At 50.0% G+C, this 18,685-nt stretch overlaps 1 protein-coding gene across 2 annotated transcripts in view; it reads right to left on the reverse strand.

The window, feature by feature from the left end:
- COL5A1 (collagen type V alpha 1 chain) overlaps positions 1-18,685 on the reverse strand; it is a 156,266-nt gene that overhangs the window by 74,212 nt on the left and 63,369 nt on the right. For both annotated transcript variants that reach the window (XM_054848417.1, XM_054848418.1), the window contains exons 5-10: positions 11,291-11,422; positions 9,369-9,515; positions 8,996-9,244; positions 4,694-4,846; positions 4,351-4,407; positions 197-238 (exon numbers count right to left, since the gene is read on the reverse strand). In XM_054848417.1, the coding sequence (XP_054704392.1) occupies positions 197-238; positions 4,351-4,407; positions 4,694-4,846; positions 8,996-9,244; positions 9,369-9,515; positions 11,291-11,422 (780 nt within the window). The remainder of the gene's footprint in view (positions 1-196; positions 239-4,350; positions 4,408-4,693; positions 4,847-8,995; positions 9,245-9,368; positions 9,516-11,290; positions 11,423-18,685) is intronic.

The raw sequence follows: 18,685 nt of genomic DNA on the forward strand, positions 1-18,685 counted from the left end.
AACGAGCAGGAAAAGAATTAGAGCTTTCTGTTTGTTTTTGCACCAGAAAATTGACCCCGAAGCGCTCCGTACACATGCATGGCATATGGACGCAATAGAGCCCGGGAACAGCTGTGTGCTGAGCCCTCCACATGCACCCAGCACCCCGGAGCCGCGTGCGTCCTTTGGTGCAAGGCGTAGACAAAGCGTCACTTACAGCTGGGCCTTCGGGACCAGGTGGGCCTTCCACCAGCATACCCTAAGCAAGAGGAAGAAACAAAAAAAGCGATTAGCAAGGCACATCCTCAAAGTCGCTTTGACTATAGGGCTGGAAAAACCAATGCTTCATCTGTTCTTAAATATTTCAGGTCTTGCTGCTAGCTCTAGGCATCCCAGAGCTGAAGGGTTTCCACCCTCTCCGGATGACATCTCCTGGGTCCCCATTGCCAGAGGCACAAAAGGCGCTGCCCGCTGAAAAGCCAAATACCGTCTACGTGAACCACGCAGGGCACAGCTAGACAGCCCTTTCCCCCGGCACCAAACCCACCCTCGCCCCAGCGTGGGGTCGCAATCCTAACCACAACTCTTCTGCCTCAGCTCATGGCCAGGCAAAGGGCAAACCCCGGGGCACGTCCAGCCTTGATGGTGCTGGAGCGGGAGAAGAGCTCCTCTTCAGGAAGAAGCTGTTTCTAGACCCAAGCAGCTTAAAAAAAAAGTTAATAATCAAATTGCAAGTTGGGTTGTTTTTTTTTTTAATAAAAAAAATTACTTTCCCAGCAGACTGCATGCTGTGATTTACTCTGTGTACCTAGGAAATCACTGTGTGGGCAAAATGGTAGAGTAATGCTATTCCATTCCTTTTAATCTAAATATTTTGTCATAACTTTAAATCAGGTCTATCATGTACTCAATAAAATTGAGCTTTTTTTCTTTCCTCCCCACCCCCCCTCACGGGTATGTAAGAGGCAGGAAAGAAACCTCCCAATAAACCTGGCGAATGCTTTCCAGAAGACATTAGGATGATCTGTTGGGAAGAGCCCCACATGGAGCACTGCCCTTTCATCTCTGGAGCAGTGACCGTGCCCCCAGCAGCACCCAGGTCGAGCCAAAGCTGTCCCAGCACTTGCCAGCTCATCTGTAGCAAACAGGGACATTTCTCCTACGGGATGAAATCAGCCTGGAAAGATCCGCACGTGTGTGGTCAGCTTGTAGGGGGGAAGCCCGGAGGAAGCAAGTGCAGGGACTGGTCTCAGGTCGCTGCTGGCCGGTCTTCTGGGCTCAGGCTCTGGTGCTAAAAGCCTTGGCTGACCCCACAGCAGCCACTACAGCAGACAGGGCTGAGCTGAACGAATCTGAAATGTCTAGAGGAAAATCCAGGCGTTCCTGCCCCAAGAGCCACAGTCTCTAAGCCCAGAGGAGCAAAAAATAAGATAAAACATGCGCCATGAGCCATCCCTGCTTCCATTAGTGGGATGCATGTTTCTGCACTGCTAATACACGGCCAGTGCTATTTTCTGTCTTTCCCAATTTCCATACTACCCATTACCACCTCGTTTAAAATCTGGCTTCCGCTTCATTTGGATGTGTTAGGGGAAATTTTCTGCTGCTGTCATCACAGAAGTGCCTGTGCAGTCGTTCTTCACCAGTAAAGAATTTAGGTCAAAGACTTCGCCCCGTGCCCATTTTGACAGCAATTTCACTTTCTTCCATGGAGACACTGCTCTTTTCTGGGCGGGAATTAGGGGGGAACCCACACGCGTATGGGAATTAGGGGTGAACCCATACACGACATTCCTCCAACCTGCACTACGTATGAGCTATTTGCTGTTGGAGGCTACCAAGAAGAGGCGAGCTATGCTGACGGAGAAGGTGCCCTGTGAGAATGACATCCACCAAGCTCCTTTTCAGACACACGATGAGGACATTGCACAGGAAACCCCAGAGGTCCCAGCAAACCTTTCTCCGTATGGACACCCCAAGGTCCATTCCTGCCGAGACCAACGATGGCACATTTTGGTGTGGCAGGCTCCAAAACAGAACCTAATCATTGTCCTTGGGCTGGTGCAGAGCGCCACAGCCCACGTAGGTCTCCCCAGGATGTTTTTGGGCTGCTGGGTGCCGGCATTACCACGGTCTGAGCACGCACAGCACTGAGGGTCTGCTTCCCATGGCCAGCTGCAGAGCCTCGGGACGCTGCTCTGCCTGGGGGAAGAGTCTGGGCTAATTAGCCAATTTGCAATGCAAACATCCTTGGCATCTTCCCATATTTATCTGTTGGTTTATGTTGAGCTCTCGCTTTAGGGACGTCTGGAGATTCTCCTCGGCGAGAAACCTCCACTGTTTATATGATTGCTCATCAACGGGAGCGATGGAAACATGGGAGAGTTTGGGGATCAGGACCAGCGCGGGGACGGCACCGAGGGCGATCGCCTTGGGGGTAGCAAGCAAACGAGGGATTTGGGACTGCCCCAGGGGAAAACGGGGTTGCTGCCACTCAGTCAACACCCCGGGTGCTACCCACGAGTGAAGCTAGTATCACAGAAACAGCCCAAAAGCCGGCTGCAACACACAAAGGTGCCGTGCCCGGGCTGATCGAACCCTCCCCGACGGCAGGCGTAAGCACCAGGGTCCCCCCACGATGGACAGAGGGGATGGAGGAGGCAAAAGCAGCCTGGGGGTCCCAGCCATCCCCGGCTGCATCCCCCCTCACCCGGCGCCTGTGCTGCCCCGCTGCCTCCAGCGAGCGTCAGCACAGAGCAAGGATTGAAGGAGAGGCGGCGTGAAGGAAAAGGAGAGAAAATCCAGCAGAATCCGACTCCCGCGCTTGGGTTTGACTCCCCCTCTGCTGCAGCTCCCATCAAAGAAACAAGAGCTAAAGAGCACAGCAAATCCGAATTTCTCTGCTGAAGAGGAACTGCAGGGAGAGGGAGAAGGCGGCATTTGGTCTTGTTTACTTTCTGGCAAAAGCTATACGTGCTCCAGTGTTTTGAAATAGCAAAGGCAGCCAAATTCTTTCTGGATGATTAAACTTAACTATTTTGTTCGCTTTGTAGCATTTCAGATTGGTTCTGAACAGGGCAGGCTGGGTTCCAGCCATCTTCTTTGTGGGGTTCCACTGCCCCCCACCATTCCCACACTTCCGATAAGCAAATCGCTCGCTCCTCCTTTTGTTTGCAGAGTGAGAGCGAGAGGCAGAAAGGAAGAGAAGGAAGGGAAGGTCGGAAATGCTTTTATAAGGTACTCATCTACGCTCTTCAAGCCCCGCCGCTGCACCCCAGCTTCTCCCTGTCCCCCCCACCCCGTTATCTGCAAAAGCGTCGGGCAAAGGCGGCAAGGGAGGAAAAATTAAAGGAAAAATAATGGCCTCTGAGCGATGGGAAGTGCTGCCGTGACGCTGGGCGCCGTGCTGGCCCTCTGCCAAGGGAAATTAGGTTAATTGAGTTGCTGGTGTGCAGCGAGCGTGCGCTTGGCCCTTCGGGGACCAGGCTCAGGGGAGGTGGTGGCGAGGACCCGACGCCCCGTTTCCAGCCCGGGGAGGAGCAGGCACAGGGGTACCTCGGCATCCTGGCACGCAGCGAGGGACGGGCACACGGCCGCCAGCCGACGGCCACTTGCTTCGCTCAGCGGGCAAACAGGAGCCGTCCCCACCGCGGGGGCAGCTGGGCAGCGGCTCCGTCCTCACCTAAGGGGGTGCTCAGTTGGGCACCCACATTTTTTGCAGACTGCAAAAGGCACAGGCAGTTTATAACCATTCTTTAGAAGGAAAAACCACCCCAGAAACAGGCCAGGGCAGAATTGTAAAGAAAGCAAGCGCTGGGTTCCACTCCCAGGACGACACAGGGTTCCTCTGGAAGTGGAAAGCTGGTGGGACCCAGGAGCAAGCCTCTCCTCTCCTGCAGCTGTGTGCAAGGAGAACCCTTTTATTTCCACAGAGATGAACCCATTAGTTGCACAATTAAAGCCGGCCCAAAGCTGCAAGTTCAGGTCAGGATACGACCTGGCCGCCGGCTGCGGGCGCTCAGGGGAGCGGGTTCGCTGCCGAGCCGGGGGCAGCTCAAACCCCCCGGAGAGGTGAGATGTGTCCTCTGCCTAATGCTTCAATTCTAAAGGCCTAGGTTTTACTCTGGTAAATGAGAGATTTCATGGGAAATTTTGCACTTCCTTTGTAATTTAGGTCACTTCTTGAAGTTTAAAAAAAATAATAATTACAGTATTTTATATTAAATTTTTCTAAATGAACCAAGTAACTCTTCCATGGGAAATCTTCCTCCCAGCTGTACCACTGAGAGCACCAAGCCATACCAAACACACCCCTTGAACCTTTTTCCCTGGGGAAAAAACCCACACCAAAAAACCCCAGCTGGTCCTTACCGGCTCAATAATCGCAGGTTCCCCCTTCTGTCCTTTCTCGCCCCGCGGGCCACCGATCTGTAGCGCACAAGGGAAACACAAAGCCAGACAGTCAAAGCGGACATTGCCTGCATCAGCGTCACCACCCCGCGCAGAAACCGGAGATCCCGGGACAACTTCTGCAATCAAAGGACCGCTGATGTTCGTGTAGGAATGAAACGGGGCACCTCCGCCTCGCAGCGCGGGTGGGTGGCTCCGAGCGAGTTGCTCTCGCTGGGTTTTGCATCGCCAGTCCCTGTGCTATAATTACGGGAAGACAAAGTTTGAGCTAGGCTGACCCTCGATGGAAAAGGCACGCTCTTACCCCTTCGTAGATGGTGTCCTGGTTAGCAGGCATGCCGGGGCCAATGTCGGGAGAGACTGTTCGGTCGTAATAGTTATCGTAATAATTCCCATCATATTCTTTTATCGTTTCCTCCGTGAAATCTTTATCCAGGTCTTCTCCTCCTTGAGCAGCCTGGAAGCAAAAGAGCAGCAGCATGTCAGCCTGCAAATCTCTCTAAGGCTGCACACGCTGGAAATCTAAGGGGAAGACCGTGGGAGAAGAAGCTTTATGGTAATAGTTGCAAATAAAAAGCACAAGAAAAGTTAAAGTCTGGAGTTTTAAGGTCTCCAGTGACCTCCAAGGGTCTTCTCCAATGGCGGGCAAGAAGGACGGGGGGATCTTTATGTCAAAGCACACAGCCTGGCTTTCCCCAGGATTTCTCTGTCGACCCCTGAAACAACACTGCGAGTGTAAAAGTTTGAGTGAGGAAAACAAAACACGGCACAAAGCAACAGCTCACAGCAACACTAAAGGTCTAAAGAAACAGGGAATGGAAGTCCCAGGCTCCAAGCCCTACTCATCTCTCACAGCCTCAGTATTGGAGACACTGGATTATTTAGCGTAAAAAGTCACACATCCAGTCGCCTATTTAAAATGCACATCAAAACCAACGATGTGTCATTGTGAGTATCCAATTACAGCAGGAAATGTGGAAAAATCCAAGTTTGCTTCTACAAAAACTGAGTTATGGACCACAAGCAAGGAAATCCAGACAAGTATCAGAATTTCCTTGCTGCTCTCCATACTCCTGTGCTTTCTGCAGCCTGGCAGGCAACCGTCCCTTGGCATCCTTTAGTCTGAACAGCATGGTAAAGAACAACATGTGCTGATAGGGAGTTTTTTTGTTGCTGGTTTTTTCCCCATCCAGGTAATGACCAAAATGGTCCATAAATTGAATTATTTCCAGTCCTTCCCAGAGAAATTATTTCCTCACTACTATGAATTCAAAATCACTTAAATGCCACCACCACTTGCAGACTTTGTTGCTGTGCCAACACTACTCAGAAATCATAAGCATGAGCATCTGTATCCAAATGCAAGAGATTTTAACGTAAGAATAAGCCTAGCGCTAAGGCAATCATCCCTCTGCCACCCCGTCTTCTTTTACCTCTGCAAATACCAAGTGGTCTCTGCAGAAATTACAGTTTGGCAATTACTCAGAAAACTTGGAAAAGTTAGCATTATTTTTCCTCTGTGCCATTCAAATGCAGCTAGCGCTATCGCACGCATCTTTTATCCTGCTTGAAATCTTTCATCTAGGTTTGCACTTTGAAACCTTAAAACCTGTTTACCTTGCTACAAGGCTTTTGGGGATAACATAGCAAGCTTTTTTCAAATTGTCATTTCTTGACATTAATGTCAAAAATGTCTGGTTTGATATTTTGATTAAGATCCCCAAGTCAATTTGCATGGAAAGAGAAGATATTTTGAATAACTGGGCAGAGGAGGAGGAAAGTTCTCCATGCTGAGATTTGCAGGTGCTTTGGAGAAAAACCAAAACAAAAGCCTAAAAATAATCTCCTTAACAATGCTGTTAGACGCCCTGCATCAGAAAACAGTCCACAAAGAAAAGAGGAGGTCAAAAAGAAAAATCAATGTGCAAAAAACTGGTAACAGCTTCATTTAAATCACCTTTTAGTCTTCCCTTTAGAGAAAGTGATGCAGATACGAAGCTCTGGTATACGCATCTGGACAAGTAAAGCAAACCGCCTGATGAATAGCAGGCAATGAACAAAATATATCTGTCCCCAGCTCCTCTTGTTCACGGGAGTATTGCTGCCTACTAAATCTCAGAATTGCTTCACTGGCATTTATCACGGAGTTATTAGCCATAACGAAACCCAAGCCCAGGAGAGTTCTGTGACTACGCTGCCTCCAAAACTGCCCACACAGGCTCCAAAGGTTTCACTCCTGTACAACTAAATCCCCCCCCTTTCATTCTCGTTGTAGGAATTAGAGTCTTCCCAAAATACAGACAGGTGAACTTCAACAGCGACAGCCACGCCGCGCTCTTGCAGCAGGTCTGTGGCGGGATGCTAAAAACTCCCGTTCTGCCCCAGACCGACAGCGAGCAGCGCCGGGGCTGGCACCGCCGGCAGCTCGGGGGACGCCCGGTGTCCCAGCCCACCCCCTCTTCCTCCTGTGCAGCAGCACGGGGGGGCTCCGGCTGCCAGCAGAAACCTGGCACCACTTGAAATTACACCACACTTACTCCTGATCGTGAGCGCTATTTTTTTCCCTAAACTAGCCAAAAAACTTATGAGAGGTTTTTTTGGTTTTTGATTTTTTTTTTTCCAAAGAGCAAATCAACTTCTCCAGCCACTTTAGCAGGCCGTACCTCCCACTGAAACCCTGTTTCTGATAACAGGTATTAGGCAGGCAATTGCACACGTGAGCTCCCGATCCCCACTTCCATATTGCTCGTAAAGCACCTTGGTCTGCTGCTGGATTAAAGGATTTGGTTTCCCCAGGAGTTCGTGGCCGCAGGCAGGGCCCTTAGCTCCCGCCCCAAGTGTAAACCTAAAATCCATATCCTCGTGGGTACGCGTCCCTCAGGCTGGCCCTTTTTGGGAGTCTTTGCTGTGTCACGCTGCGTTAGCCCTCGCCTCGCTGCACGGGAATCTCCCCTGGCCGGGCACGTTGCGTCCTTTCCTCTGCTCACCAGCTAAAAGATCCACTGGAGCAACTGGAGAAGCTGGAGTGACCCTCCCACCGCAGGAGCGGTCAGTCCTGCAGCCCTCCCCATCCCAACGCCGTCTCTTCCGGAGCTGCGGGACGGGACGGTTCGCACCACCTCCCTGCGAGATGCTTTGCTGAGAGAAGGCTGAGCTTCCACAGAGGAAAGCTTCGCCGTGCGTTTCCCTACCTGAACTTTCCTTCTCTTCTATTTCCTTTTCCCAACAACTACAGGGGCCCTGAAGCCTCTTATTTCCTCTTGCAATTTTTTTTTTTAAGGTCACGCTATCCAACCTTTAATTCCTCTCTATTAGAAAGTTCAAGCTTGGCCAAAGATTTCTGGCTCTTTGTCAGGAAACGGAAAAGTTTCCCATCCACGAGTTCCCTCAGGTTGGCGCTCACATCCTCGCTACGCTGGAGCCTTTTCTGTTTCTCTCTGTGTATCGTTTTGGGCTGCTCAAACTCCTCCTCCTCCCCTGCATTTTTTAGCCCCCGTTGGCTGGACTCGATCCCCGCCACGCCACCGGCCCTCGGGGCGGCTGGCTCCCTCCTGCCTCGCTCCAGCTGCTCAACTCTTCACTTGGACACATTCCCCGACACCTTTTCATTCAAGCTTCCAGGTCCAACTCCAAGTATGTTGGCCAACTTTCACTGTCTCTTTTGCCACCTCTCCAGCGCCTTGAATTTTGACAGTCCCATAACCAAGCAGTTCTTCTCCATTCGAGGAGGAACCACAAAACTCTGGCAAGTCCCATCCCACCTCCCAGGAAACATCATCCCACCATCGACTCCCCTTGCTGATGCTCCTGGATAACAAAGAACTTGCCTCATCTAGCGTAGTTATTTCCTTGCGTGGTGAGTTATACAGCATGCAGCTGCACAACAATTTATCCCGGTCTCATCTAAGGATGAGACCAACGTTCGTCTATTTAAGCACCAATAGGAAAGGCGAGAACTGGGCAAGTCTTAAGGATAGAAGAGTCTCAAGTGCAACATATTTCAGTTGAAGCATATTAAAAATGTAATCGCTCCAACAGAAACGTCAGCTATGGGATCCGGACTGATCTCATCTTTGAGCAGATCTGTGCACAAAACGGAGGGGCTCTCTCTGGGTGAATGCAGTACTCTGAAACTAAGGGTTTGTCCCATTGGTGAATGTGGGGTTTTTTTAAATCACAATCTGAAAAACATAAAGATGCTATTCGGTAGGAATGACAAAATGAAAAATACTGATGTTCTCCATCAAATCAACGTTTTAAGGATATATACTGATAGCTTTGAAATAAAATGCTTTTAACTTAGATTTTAACACCAACCCTCATTTTTATTTTTGTTGGACAAGCACTTCACATAGGGAAGTGCAGGTGTCAATATGAACAGGTTTTTCCAGGGGAATAATCCTTAACCAATTCCTAAATATGTGTGTTCCACGCCCTGAGAAATCTGGAGTGAAAATACTTTACAAGAAACTTCCTCTCCCAACAGCTGCCCAAACCACTTACAGATTTACCATATGGACGATCACATCCCCTTTGCTCTCAGGGCTATGAAATACCAGAATTAATAAAAAACAAAGTGAAAAGAAAAAACGTTCATCAAAATTACATCGGTCTCATTGTAGGTGACGACGGTACTCGTGGGGAGTTCAGCTTCCACGGCGTTTTCGGTGAGTCCGCCCTGGGGGTCTACTTCTTCGTTGTAGTTGACATCTTCGTAGGGGAGAGGCGTGAAGTACTCTTCGTTAATGGTTTCATAGTTGTACTCATCCACAAGAGGGTCATCCACCGGAGCATCCCCTTTCGTCCGCTTGCCGGGGTCCCCTCCATCAGGTAACGGCGTGGGGGCAGGATAGTCCTATTGCAGAAGCAAAATGCCAGAATTAGAGAAACAGAAAGAAAATTCTGCCCCACCCTCCAGCTCCCCCTCTATAAAGGTGCCGTTTATCAGACGCATCCTTGCCAGGACCCCGCGCCGGTACCTGCTTGGTTTCAGGTCTCTCTCCAGCAGCCACTTCGGGAGTGCTGGGTTTGGTGGTGGGCGCTTCTGGCTTTACAGCTTCATCTACGTCCTCATAGTAGGGGTACTCGTAGTAGTAGGTGTCACCTTCTCCTTCCCCGTCGGTGTACTGCAAAGAGAAGATGAGAAGCGGGAAATAAGCACGTTCCTGCCAGCTCGTTTAGACATCATTTCACGTCAACGGGGCACGCTGTGGTGCAGATGTGTGCAGCGATATCTTTCCCTTCCTCTCGTTCATCGGCTGGTGAGACTCCGTGATCGAGAGCCTGGCTTTGGGCTGCTTTGGCAACGGCTGTGGTTGGAGGAGGTTCCAACAACCTCTTGGTCCTGTGGCACGTCCTCCCTTCTCAGAGGGGATGGACCTACCCTGCAGCAATTCAGTCACCCACGATAACACAATAAAAAAAAAAACCCAACCAAAAAACCATTATTTTTTTTTTTTAACCTCAGATTGTTGAGACCTCCCAGGTCACACATCTGACATATTCAGAGAGGGGAAGAAAACGTTTGAATCACACAGCCGCTCTGAGAAGCGGGGATGCTATTTTTACTCATCCGACTGCACTAATAGCATCCGTGTGACTCCCCATCCACCCGCGGCCCGCAGGCAGAAGGGCTTCAAACCCAAGATATTTTCAGCGTTTTCCACAAGGCGTCAGTCATTCTTCAAAATGAAATACAAACAAAACATTTGGTTACAGCCGGGCATGGCAAATTTCTTCGCCAGTCCATCGCTCCCACTGGCAGCAGACACCGGCGCGTGGAAGAGTTATTCTTACACAGAGCAACACAGCCCTAAGACAAGCCAGCCCTTGTTGAACTGCTGGCTCCGAAAGAAGAGTTTTATTTTCTTACTACCACGTATTTTGACCATACCAAAGCCTATTTTATTTTACTTATTTATTGTTTCTCCAGAAGTGCTGGCAGAGCGGTTACGGCACTTCCCCGGGGCTGGGCGGCTGTGCCTCGCCTGGGAGCATCGCCCTGCTCCCCAGAGCCCTGCTAGGCGCAGGTTGTTAATCCAAGCCCTAAGCTAAGCCAGAGCGGGTTGATGGTGTTGCAGCTTCGGGAGGATTCGGCAGGAACCCACGGATCTGAGACCAGCTGAAAGCAAGAGACCGGCAAATCAGACCAAAAGAGCAGCCAAGATGTGGAGAAGCAGCTGAGGATGCCAGACACTTATTGCTGAGCCCGAGACCTCTGATAAACGTGTAAAATTCAGGTGATGCTCCTCTGGAAATCAGCCACACCCAGACATTTCCAATTGAGCAGCAGAAATAAAAAGGTATCCTGTATTAGGGGTTTTTTTTCTTTCTTTTCTTTTTTAAAAGAAAAGATCTGAGGCTAACTCTTTGTAGAAAATATATTGAGCACAGCAGCTTATACAGATGAGCTGGGAGCATTTCTGCCAAAATGAAATTCAAAGTGCAAATAGATAGGTAAAAATGTTTCCCCCTCCTTTAACACCTGTTGTTTCAAAGATTATTGAAAAAGAACTGCTTAATCTTTTTAAAAGTTCAACAATAAAATTTAAAATTTCAAAACAGGTGCCTGGTTTGGACAGGGAAGGTCAGCATTCCACACTCAGCTCAGGTTGTCTCTCCTGCAAGTTTTCGAGCTCCAAGCAAATATTCATTCACTCCCTGGAAATGGGAGGAGCGCAGAAAAGGAAGGGAAACTCTGAGGGCAAGAGCCAAGACTATAAACCTGCAAATCTTAAAAACAAGCTGTGCCTCAGCTCTTACAGATGAGTCGCAGGGACGGTGGACAGGAGGAAGAAGCTGAGCACGTTTTGCAACCGTGGCGTGGAGCTGGATGCTGCTGCCCCAAAAGCATCCCCATCCCCGGACGCCCGGGTCTCCCCGGCCCGCGAGAGACACTTACGTATTCGTCCTGGTTGGGGTCCTGGGACTGGGGGGAGTCGGGGATGGCGGTGTCGCAGTCGGGGCTGTAGTGTTCGCAGTAATCGTAGGCTGCTCGGGGGTCCGCCACGATCAGGAGCTGCTGGATGTCGCCCTGTGGGGAAGGAAAGGGAGAGGGTCAGGGAGATGGATGGTGGAGCCACCAGCCTCAGACCGCAGTCAAGGGGTATAAAACACCGCCAAGAAATGAAAAGCAAAACACTTGGCAGGGTGACCTCCCTGGCACGGGCACGTCACCCGAGATGAGCCAGGCGAAAACTCTCCGTGTCCAGGGCCGGGTCAAGCAGCCGCTTATCTCGGGCTGCTCCGGGAGGTGGGAAGCCATCACGCTTCACGCCTGGTCCCAGATGCACCTCCCCAAAAGATAACCACATCTGCAGAGATGTCACCCCCGTGCCTACAATACAACAGCGCTGACAGCCCCAGGCAAGGCGGGCGCAGGAAAAATAAAAGGGCTCTACGCACCCCAGAGCAGCAGTGTCCTGTGGACAATAAACAAACTCCTTTTCTGCCTGGTCCCGTGCAGCTCTGCAGGGCTCTGGAGTTACCCTTCCCAGTCCAAAAAGCCATTTATTTGCCTCAAAACCTTTCTGCTTCCCCCACCCCGTCAGTTGGTCTCACAGAAGACATCACCCTTCCTTTCTACATCTTGCCTCACCTCGATTTTCCACCCAAAACAGCACGGCAGACGTAGAAAGACATTAGAAATGCATCTGATAATCAGAAAAAGAGAAAAGAGGGAAGGGGTTTGCAGCGGCTTATTGAAAACCAGGCGCAGAACGAGCTCATTAGGCACCGAGGCTGCTTAATGGGCCACTCGCTAGATAGCGAACGAAGCAGCCACAGCCCAAAGGTCGGAGCTGAAATCGCTCTTTAGTTCCCTAAAGAGCCACTGCATCACTTAACTGTAACGCCAAAACCCCGTTTATTCAGTAGACAGTTACATAAGGCAAGACTTTACTACTTGGGCTATTAGAGCTGATACTTGAATTAGAGAGGAAAAAAAAAACTTTTTTAATAATAGAAAAATATGGCTAAGGCATCAGGGGAAAAAGAAGGAGCATTACAGCAAAACTGAGAGGATGACTTGGGCACGTAATAGGAACCAGAAGCTCCAAACGGAGTCTGGCCAGACTGGCCAACAGCTCCATGGAAAATCAAAGGATATTTTCAAAATTACGGGCCAAATCTGCCTTTGTTCATACAAGCTGCGCTCGGTCCGGCCACGGGTGCCGCTGGGTCCATGGGGAGCTCAGCCTCCCGTGAACACATACCACTGACTTCACTTTTTCAAAAAAAAAAAAAAAAAAAAAAAGTACTGTTGACATTTTTGGCAGATATCTGCAGGGAAAGGAGGTTGCAAGGACTGTGTGGACCTGGCCGCATCCTGCCCAGCTCCGAGGGAAGAGGCACCTTATGGCTGCCCGGGGTTTCCCTCCTTGATTTCCAAGTTATCACACCCATCTCTGCAGCAGCTCACCATAGTGTCTGGGCACCTCTCAGGTGCTATGCAAGTTACCTTGAAATTGAGTGCTGGTTTAAGCTTATTAGTCATCGTTTCCCATGAATAACCTTTACAAAATTAACAGAAATGTCTGCAAAGTGGTTTTCAATCTTCTAGTTTAAGGAATAGTCTTTCCTTCCCTTCCCCCCCCCTTTTTTTTTTAATAAATCCATAGAGCAGTTCTGTCATTACTGTACTGGCTTTTTCTTTTTCAATGTAACCACCAAAAATGGGGATGCAGTACTGGGAAAACAGAAAATGCCAAGTTTGTGTCTCATAGAACATTTCCTGTATCCAGCCAGCTCTGGTCACCGCCCGACAACGTGACCTCCATGGGGAACTCGGCCATGGTGTGACCAAGGGGACATCACCCAGCCCTGAGCAGGGACTTGAGGGAGCTCTGGGGCGTTACGGGGTTACTCACACCCTAGAACATCATCCCTGTCTCCAAAGGCAGTACAGAGCAACGAAACAGGTTGTCTCTTTGGAGCTCCCTCCAGTGGAGGATGCCCAACCTGGCCAAGGTAATTTGCTTCAAGTTGATGATGTGAAGATCCTTCCAGCTGCTATTTCTGCACACAGGACCTCAACCACCCCTGCCCCTCACTGACAGCTGAGTTAAGCCATTTACGCCCTTCTCTCACTTAGGTGGTTAAAGCTCCCCACTTTCCATAGGGTTATGGGGAGTGTCCAGCACTGTTGGGATAAGCTGAAATAAAACAGCCACAAAAGCAGACTTGGTACTTGTCTCCGAGAGGCAAGGAAGGAAGGCTGAAAGCTTTTGCTTCCTGATAAGGTTGGATTTACACCTCAAGGAGAGCTGATAGTCCGCATCCTATAAGTGACCAGGACTATGACTGCGTTTCCTCGAGGAACAGATAAAGCAAAGAAAGGCATGCTGGCTAAACACAGTGCAAAAGGTTAAGCGGAAGAGAATTTGCTAAAGCTGACTTTGCTTTTAGTCTCAGCTGATGGCAGCTCCTGAGCTATGCATGGGGAGAAATCCTGGCTCCGTCCCACCCTGCTTCCCTGCAGCACAAGAGGAGCCGAGCATCGCCTGGGTCCGATGGCTCGAGGCACTGGCAGCTCCTCTGAGCACGCAGAAGGACATCACCTGCAAGTCCCAGGAGCCACGGGCTCAAGTCTCGGGTCCACAGCAGAAACCCCAACCTCACTCACCACACCAAGGGATGGTGTTGGCCGTGATGTTGCTGCCGACTGAGCAGGAAGGATGAACAAGGGAAGCTTCCCACTAGGTCTGGGATGAGAACCTAAGAAAATCAGCACGTAACTGAATAAATCTCGTACACGAATAGTACCAGGAAAAAGCGTGAGCTGCATCAGACAGCTCCTTCAGAGCTCACCACACTTCATGAGCATCATTCAACATGCCTACGATTTCCCCATTTCCTTTTCAAACCCAATCAATCACCTGCCCAGCAAAGTTCATCCTTTTCTTCTTCTTCCAGCAGCAACGTGCAAGCACGCAACATCAGAAGGAAAACCAACGCACCCGATTTTGGAGGAATGAGAGCCCCAGGGAGCGTCTGAGCTCAAGCACACCAACACGGGTTGAGCAGCTCGGTGCTGGGGGAAGGAGGAGAGCTCACAGGGTTGCTAGACCATTCATCTTTGTTTCATTAACAGCGAGTGCACGGCACTGGTGGATGCCCCGTGTTAACACTTGTAAAAAGCAGATGGGAGTAAAACCTTGTTAGCGAGATTCCCAGTCAACTGACCTCATCCCTCAGTGCAAAACAATAAAATGGGCTAATTTAGCCTGTAATAAAAAGCCCCACTATCTGAACTTCACAAAAGATGCACAAAGCTCTGCTGTCAAGAGCCCCATTTCTTTGATTTAAAAAGCCGACTTTAAATAGAGCAAGCCGTGCTGGGAGGTTTGCGAGCCTTTTGTGTCCTCTCAAGTGTGTTGCCGCTAATAAATTTCACCAAGAGATAGCTGCCCCCAGCCCCGGCGCGGGCTGACAAAGGCGGCAGCCAGCTCCGCTCCCTTCCCTCGCTCAAGTGTCTATTTGTTTCACTGTTATGGTTACACAAAACACCCAAGCCTCTCTCCTTCCTATGTCAGCATCTGCTTTTTTCAGCAAGAGCAGCGATAACGAAGACACCATTAATTTCCACCCCCCCCTCCACGCACAGGCACCGGCTACCGATTTTCCATGAAGCCTTTGTAAGAGAGAGAACGTACAATTACACTAAGAGAGCGGTTTAAAGACTTCGCCAGCCAAGTCACTTAGGTTTTTAAGACTTATTTTCAAGTAAAGAGTTATCTTGAGTCAGGGAGCAAGTCAGCAATTGCACTGGTGTTGCTTCGAAGGAGAAGTCATCGGCAAGATGTACTCCAGCCCCAGCCACCCGCGCAGGCGGTGGGGTCAAGTCCTCTTTTGGCACGTGAAAAGCTGGGCACACCGGGCTCAAGAAAGCGCTCTAGCAACTCGGATGCTTCTTAGCATGCAGGGGCAAGGCGTAGTTGAGCCTTCCCGGTTTGACGGAAAAGAAAATGTCAATTTTTGCCTGAAAATAATCAGTATTTCATCCATCAGAAGAGCTAGTTGTTAAAAGGGGAATAAATCACATTTTGACCTTTATTCCTAGAGCTTCTAGTGAAGAGGAAGAGGCAGGACAGCACATTTATGAAAATGATTGTGAATTGCGAGGCTTTTATTTGCTCCACCAAACAGATGTAACTGCTAACTGTCAGGACCAGTAAGAATCTGTCTGACATTTATGGTAAAGCCATTTATGCCTGATGACTCATTTGCTTTATGGATTAAGTTCCATCAAGCCAGTTTAATTCAACTCCCCAGCCAGCTCCCAGACAAGACTGGAAAAGCTCTTCTAGAGCATTTTTTAACACTTATTCTATATGTGTGCAAAAATGTCACATCACTTCCAATGACATCAACTTCAGTAACTTGGAGAAATCGCTGTGGTTCAACAAAACAAACAGCTGGCAAGGATAATCGGAGTGACTTCATCTGGCATTGGCAGCGGCTCCATAAATACTGGGATTCTTCGGGGCTCTCACTGCAACGCACCGACAATTAACTGGACTGTTGTTTTAGTGCGCTACCCCAGAAGTCTTAGAGACTCTTAACATCTGTAAGAATAAATACTGCTTCATGTGCTTTTTTAAACTCCTACATTTAAGCTGGATAACAACAGGCCCAGGATGTACAATAGTAATGCACACACACAAAAAAATCTTAATTATTGGAAGCAATTGGGATGTTGCCGAGTTTTATTGTGACAAACTCACTGGTTCCATAAACGCAAACCCAGTCGTGTGGCTTAAGAGTGGCAGAGGTTCAACGCAGCTCTATGATGAAGTGAAAGCTTAGAGATCCCACCCACCAGCGAGCTTCCAAAAAACCTAATCCCTGTCTCGGAGACAGCCTGCCAGCCCTCAGATGTTCCACTTGATAAAACCTGTCATCAGCACTCACCCATGGACGGAGGCTCTCTGCTAAGGACACGGCGGCTGCCCTGCTCCAGGGCTCCTTGTCTGCACAGGTTGGGGTAAGAGTGGTATCGGAGCAGTCAGGGAAGGGAAGCAAGGGGTGACCCAGAGCTCACCGTGCCCCCGGCTCTGCCAGCGCAGCGAGACCCCGAGCCAGAGGTACAATAACCGCTCAGAGCGTCGGGGCATCCTTTGTCGTACTGGCATCATCCCGGAGTCCCTCGTTTAAACGCAGCTGCTCCAGAGAAGAAGCCGAACCGCAGCGATGGGGTCAGAGGAAGCCTCATCACCCCTACCAGCCCCTGTGTCCCGAACCCCTCTCCATGGCCAGGAGCGAGCTCACCAGACAGAACAACCGGTACCTAAAGGGCATCCTTTGGGATTCCATAAATTTTGAGCTACAAAATGGGAAGACAATAGTTGAGGTCTGGCTTAAAAAGGAAAAAAAAAAAAGCAAAAAAAAGCTTGACTTGCACGCAGTCATGAGTCAGCTACAAATACTTGGTGGTTTGGATAAATCCAACCCGGACGTTTCCTTCCCCATCCTGCGCAGAGGGGTTGCAGGAATGGACGGGGCAGCTTTGCTGCGAGACCTCTGCTATTTCCCCTCTCGGGCTCCACTTCCCACAAGAATGGCGCGCTCTGGCTTTTGGCACTAGACAGGAGCCTCTTCTGAGCCCTCTTTAGAAAAAAAACAGGTTTAATTAAGCAGAAAAGGGATAGAAGCTTCACTAGAACCAAATACGGCTCCCAGGAAAAGCCTCGCAATGGCCGATAACGGTTTCTTCCTCACCGTATCTCTGCTGGGAGAGCCGGTACCCTGAGAGACCCTGCTCTCACGACACATCAGCCTAGTCCTGCATCCCCGCCCCAAAGCCGTCTGCATTTCTGATATTAAACTTACGGAACGCAAACTACAGTAATTATTTGGCCAACCCACATGCCTCTTTCCCTGACCACAGCAACTAGAAGAAAATAAACCCTTTGGCTCAAAGGTAATTAACCTCCCTAGTAATTTTTCAACCTTTATATTTTATAATCCCAGGGAGGAACCCAATTTCCTATCACGTGAGGATCCATCAACTCGCTGTCAGCCCCAGCCGCCGGCTTTGGAGCCGCTGGGTCCCCTCCTCCGCGCCTCTTCCCCTTCCCCGAGCCCGCTCCGAGCTGTCCCCAACACCCAGCGCTGCTCCGACCGATGGAAACACGGTGCAGGAACAACGCCACGTCGTGCCTCCTCCATCCCTAACTGCTGGATCCCCGGGTCAGCCGCTCCGTGGCTGTTTCTCAGAAGCTTTTCGGAGCAAGGGGCTGTATTTCATCCACATTTGCAGAGACCACAGCACGCTGTAGGTCTGTCGGGATAATATCGCAATACAAATTACCGGCAGTTTAGCAACGGCTCCTGACTGGAAGGGAAGGACAAGCGATTCTCAAGGAGGAGAAAAGCCAGATGGCTTTGCTAATTCTGGAAAGCTCTCCTGAAGAAGCTGTCGCTCTGCCAATACCCAAATACCAGGCAAGGACTCGAGCCATTAGCAGAGCAGCAGACACTAACGCGAGGTTCGTTTCCAGGCAGCTACTTCCCCCCCCAGCCTCAGCTCTCCTAACCGCGCAACGCAAATAACGCCCGGCCCTAACGCAAACACTCAGCCCCCGGCGCAACACCGAGCACCCGCAGCAAACGCGAAGCCAGAGCTTACGCCAAAATCCTTCTTTGTTTAAGTGACAACGCAGAGCTAATTCCCAAAGACAACATACAACGCGTTCATCGGCAGTATGGATTATTTACACTTCGCAGGCGACAGACGGACCCATCCGCCATTCCAGTTTCCTATTCGTGATGGGTGAGAGATTTTTTTGCCTTTCCAAATGGCTGAGTTTGTCAAACCCATTAATCATCGCTAAATTCTTTCTGCTGCTTTCCCTGGAATCCTCACCAAATCCTGGCAGCCCAGAGCCCTTTCCTCTCTCCGGTCCCACCTAACATCTCTACAGTCACCCTCTGCTACCCCGGTCCGCTTAACCGTCACGTCCTGCCCGGAGACCTGCTCGTGCAGGGACTGGCAATGCCCTGAAAAGAACAGAAAAGGGAGACGATGAAAAAACCTGACCAAGCTCAAATGGCCGTTTAATGATGGGGCAAGAGCCCAAGCCAGGCTCCAGATTCACCACCCGGACCACACGCTCTCATCCTCCCTGCACCAGCTCCCCGTCCCTCCACTGCCAACACTGATTCATCCCCAGGCACTTCGCCTAATTGAAACCTCCATCCTTTCAGAGGAGACATCTAATCACCAGTTTAAGGATCCCAAAAAGCTCTGGGGCTGCTTTATGCTTTCAGGCAATTGTCCTTCACCTTATTCAACCTT

This window comes from Grus americana, chromosome 20 (genome assembly GCF_028858705.1).
Source record: "Grus americana isolate bGruAme1 chromosome 20, bGruAme1.mat, whole genome shotgun sequence".
NCBI classification, from domain to species: domain Eukaryota; kingdom Metazoa; phylum Chordata; class Aves; order Gruiformes; family Gruidae; genus Grus; species Grus americana.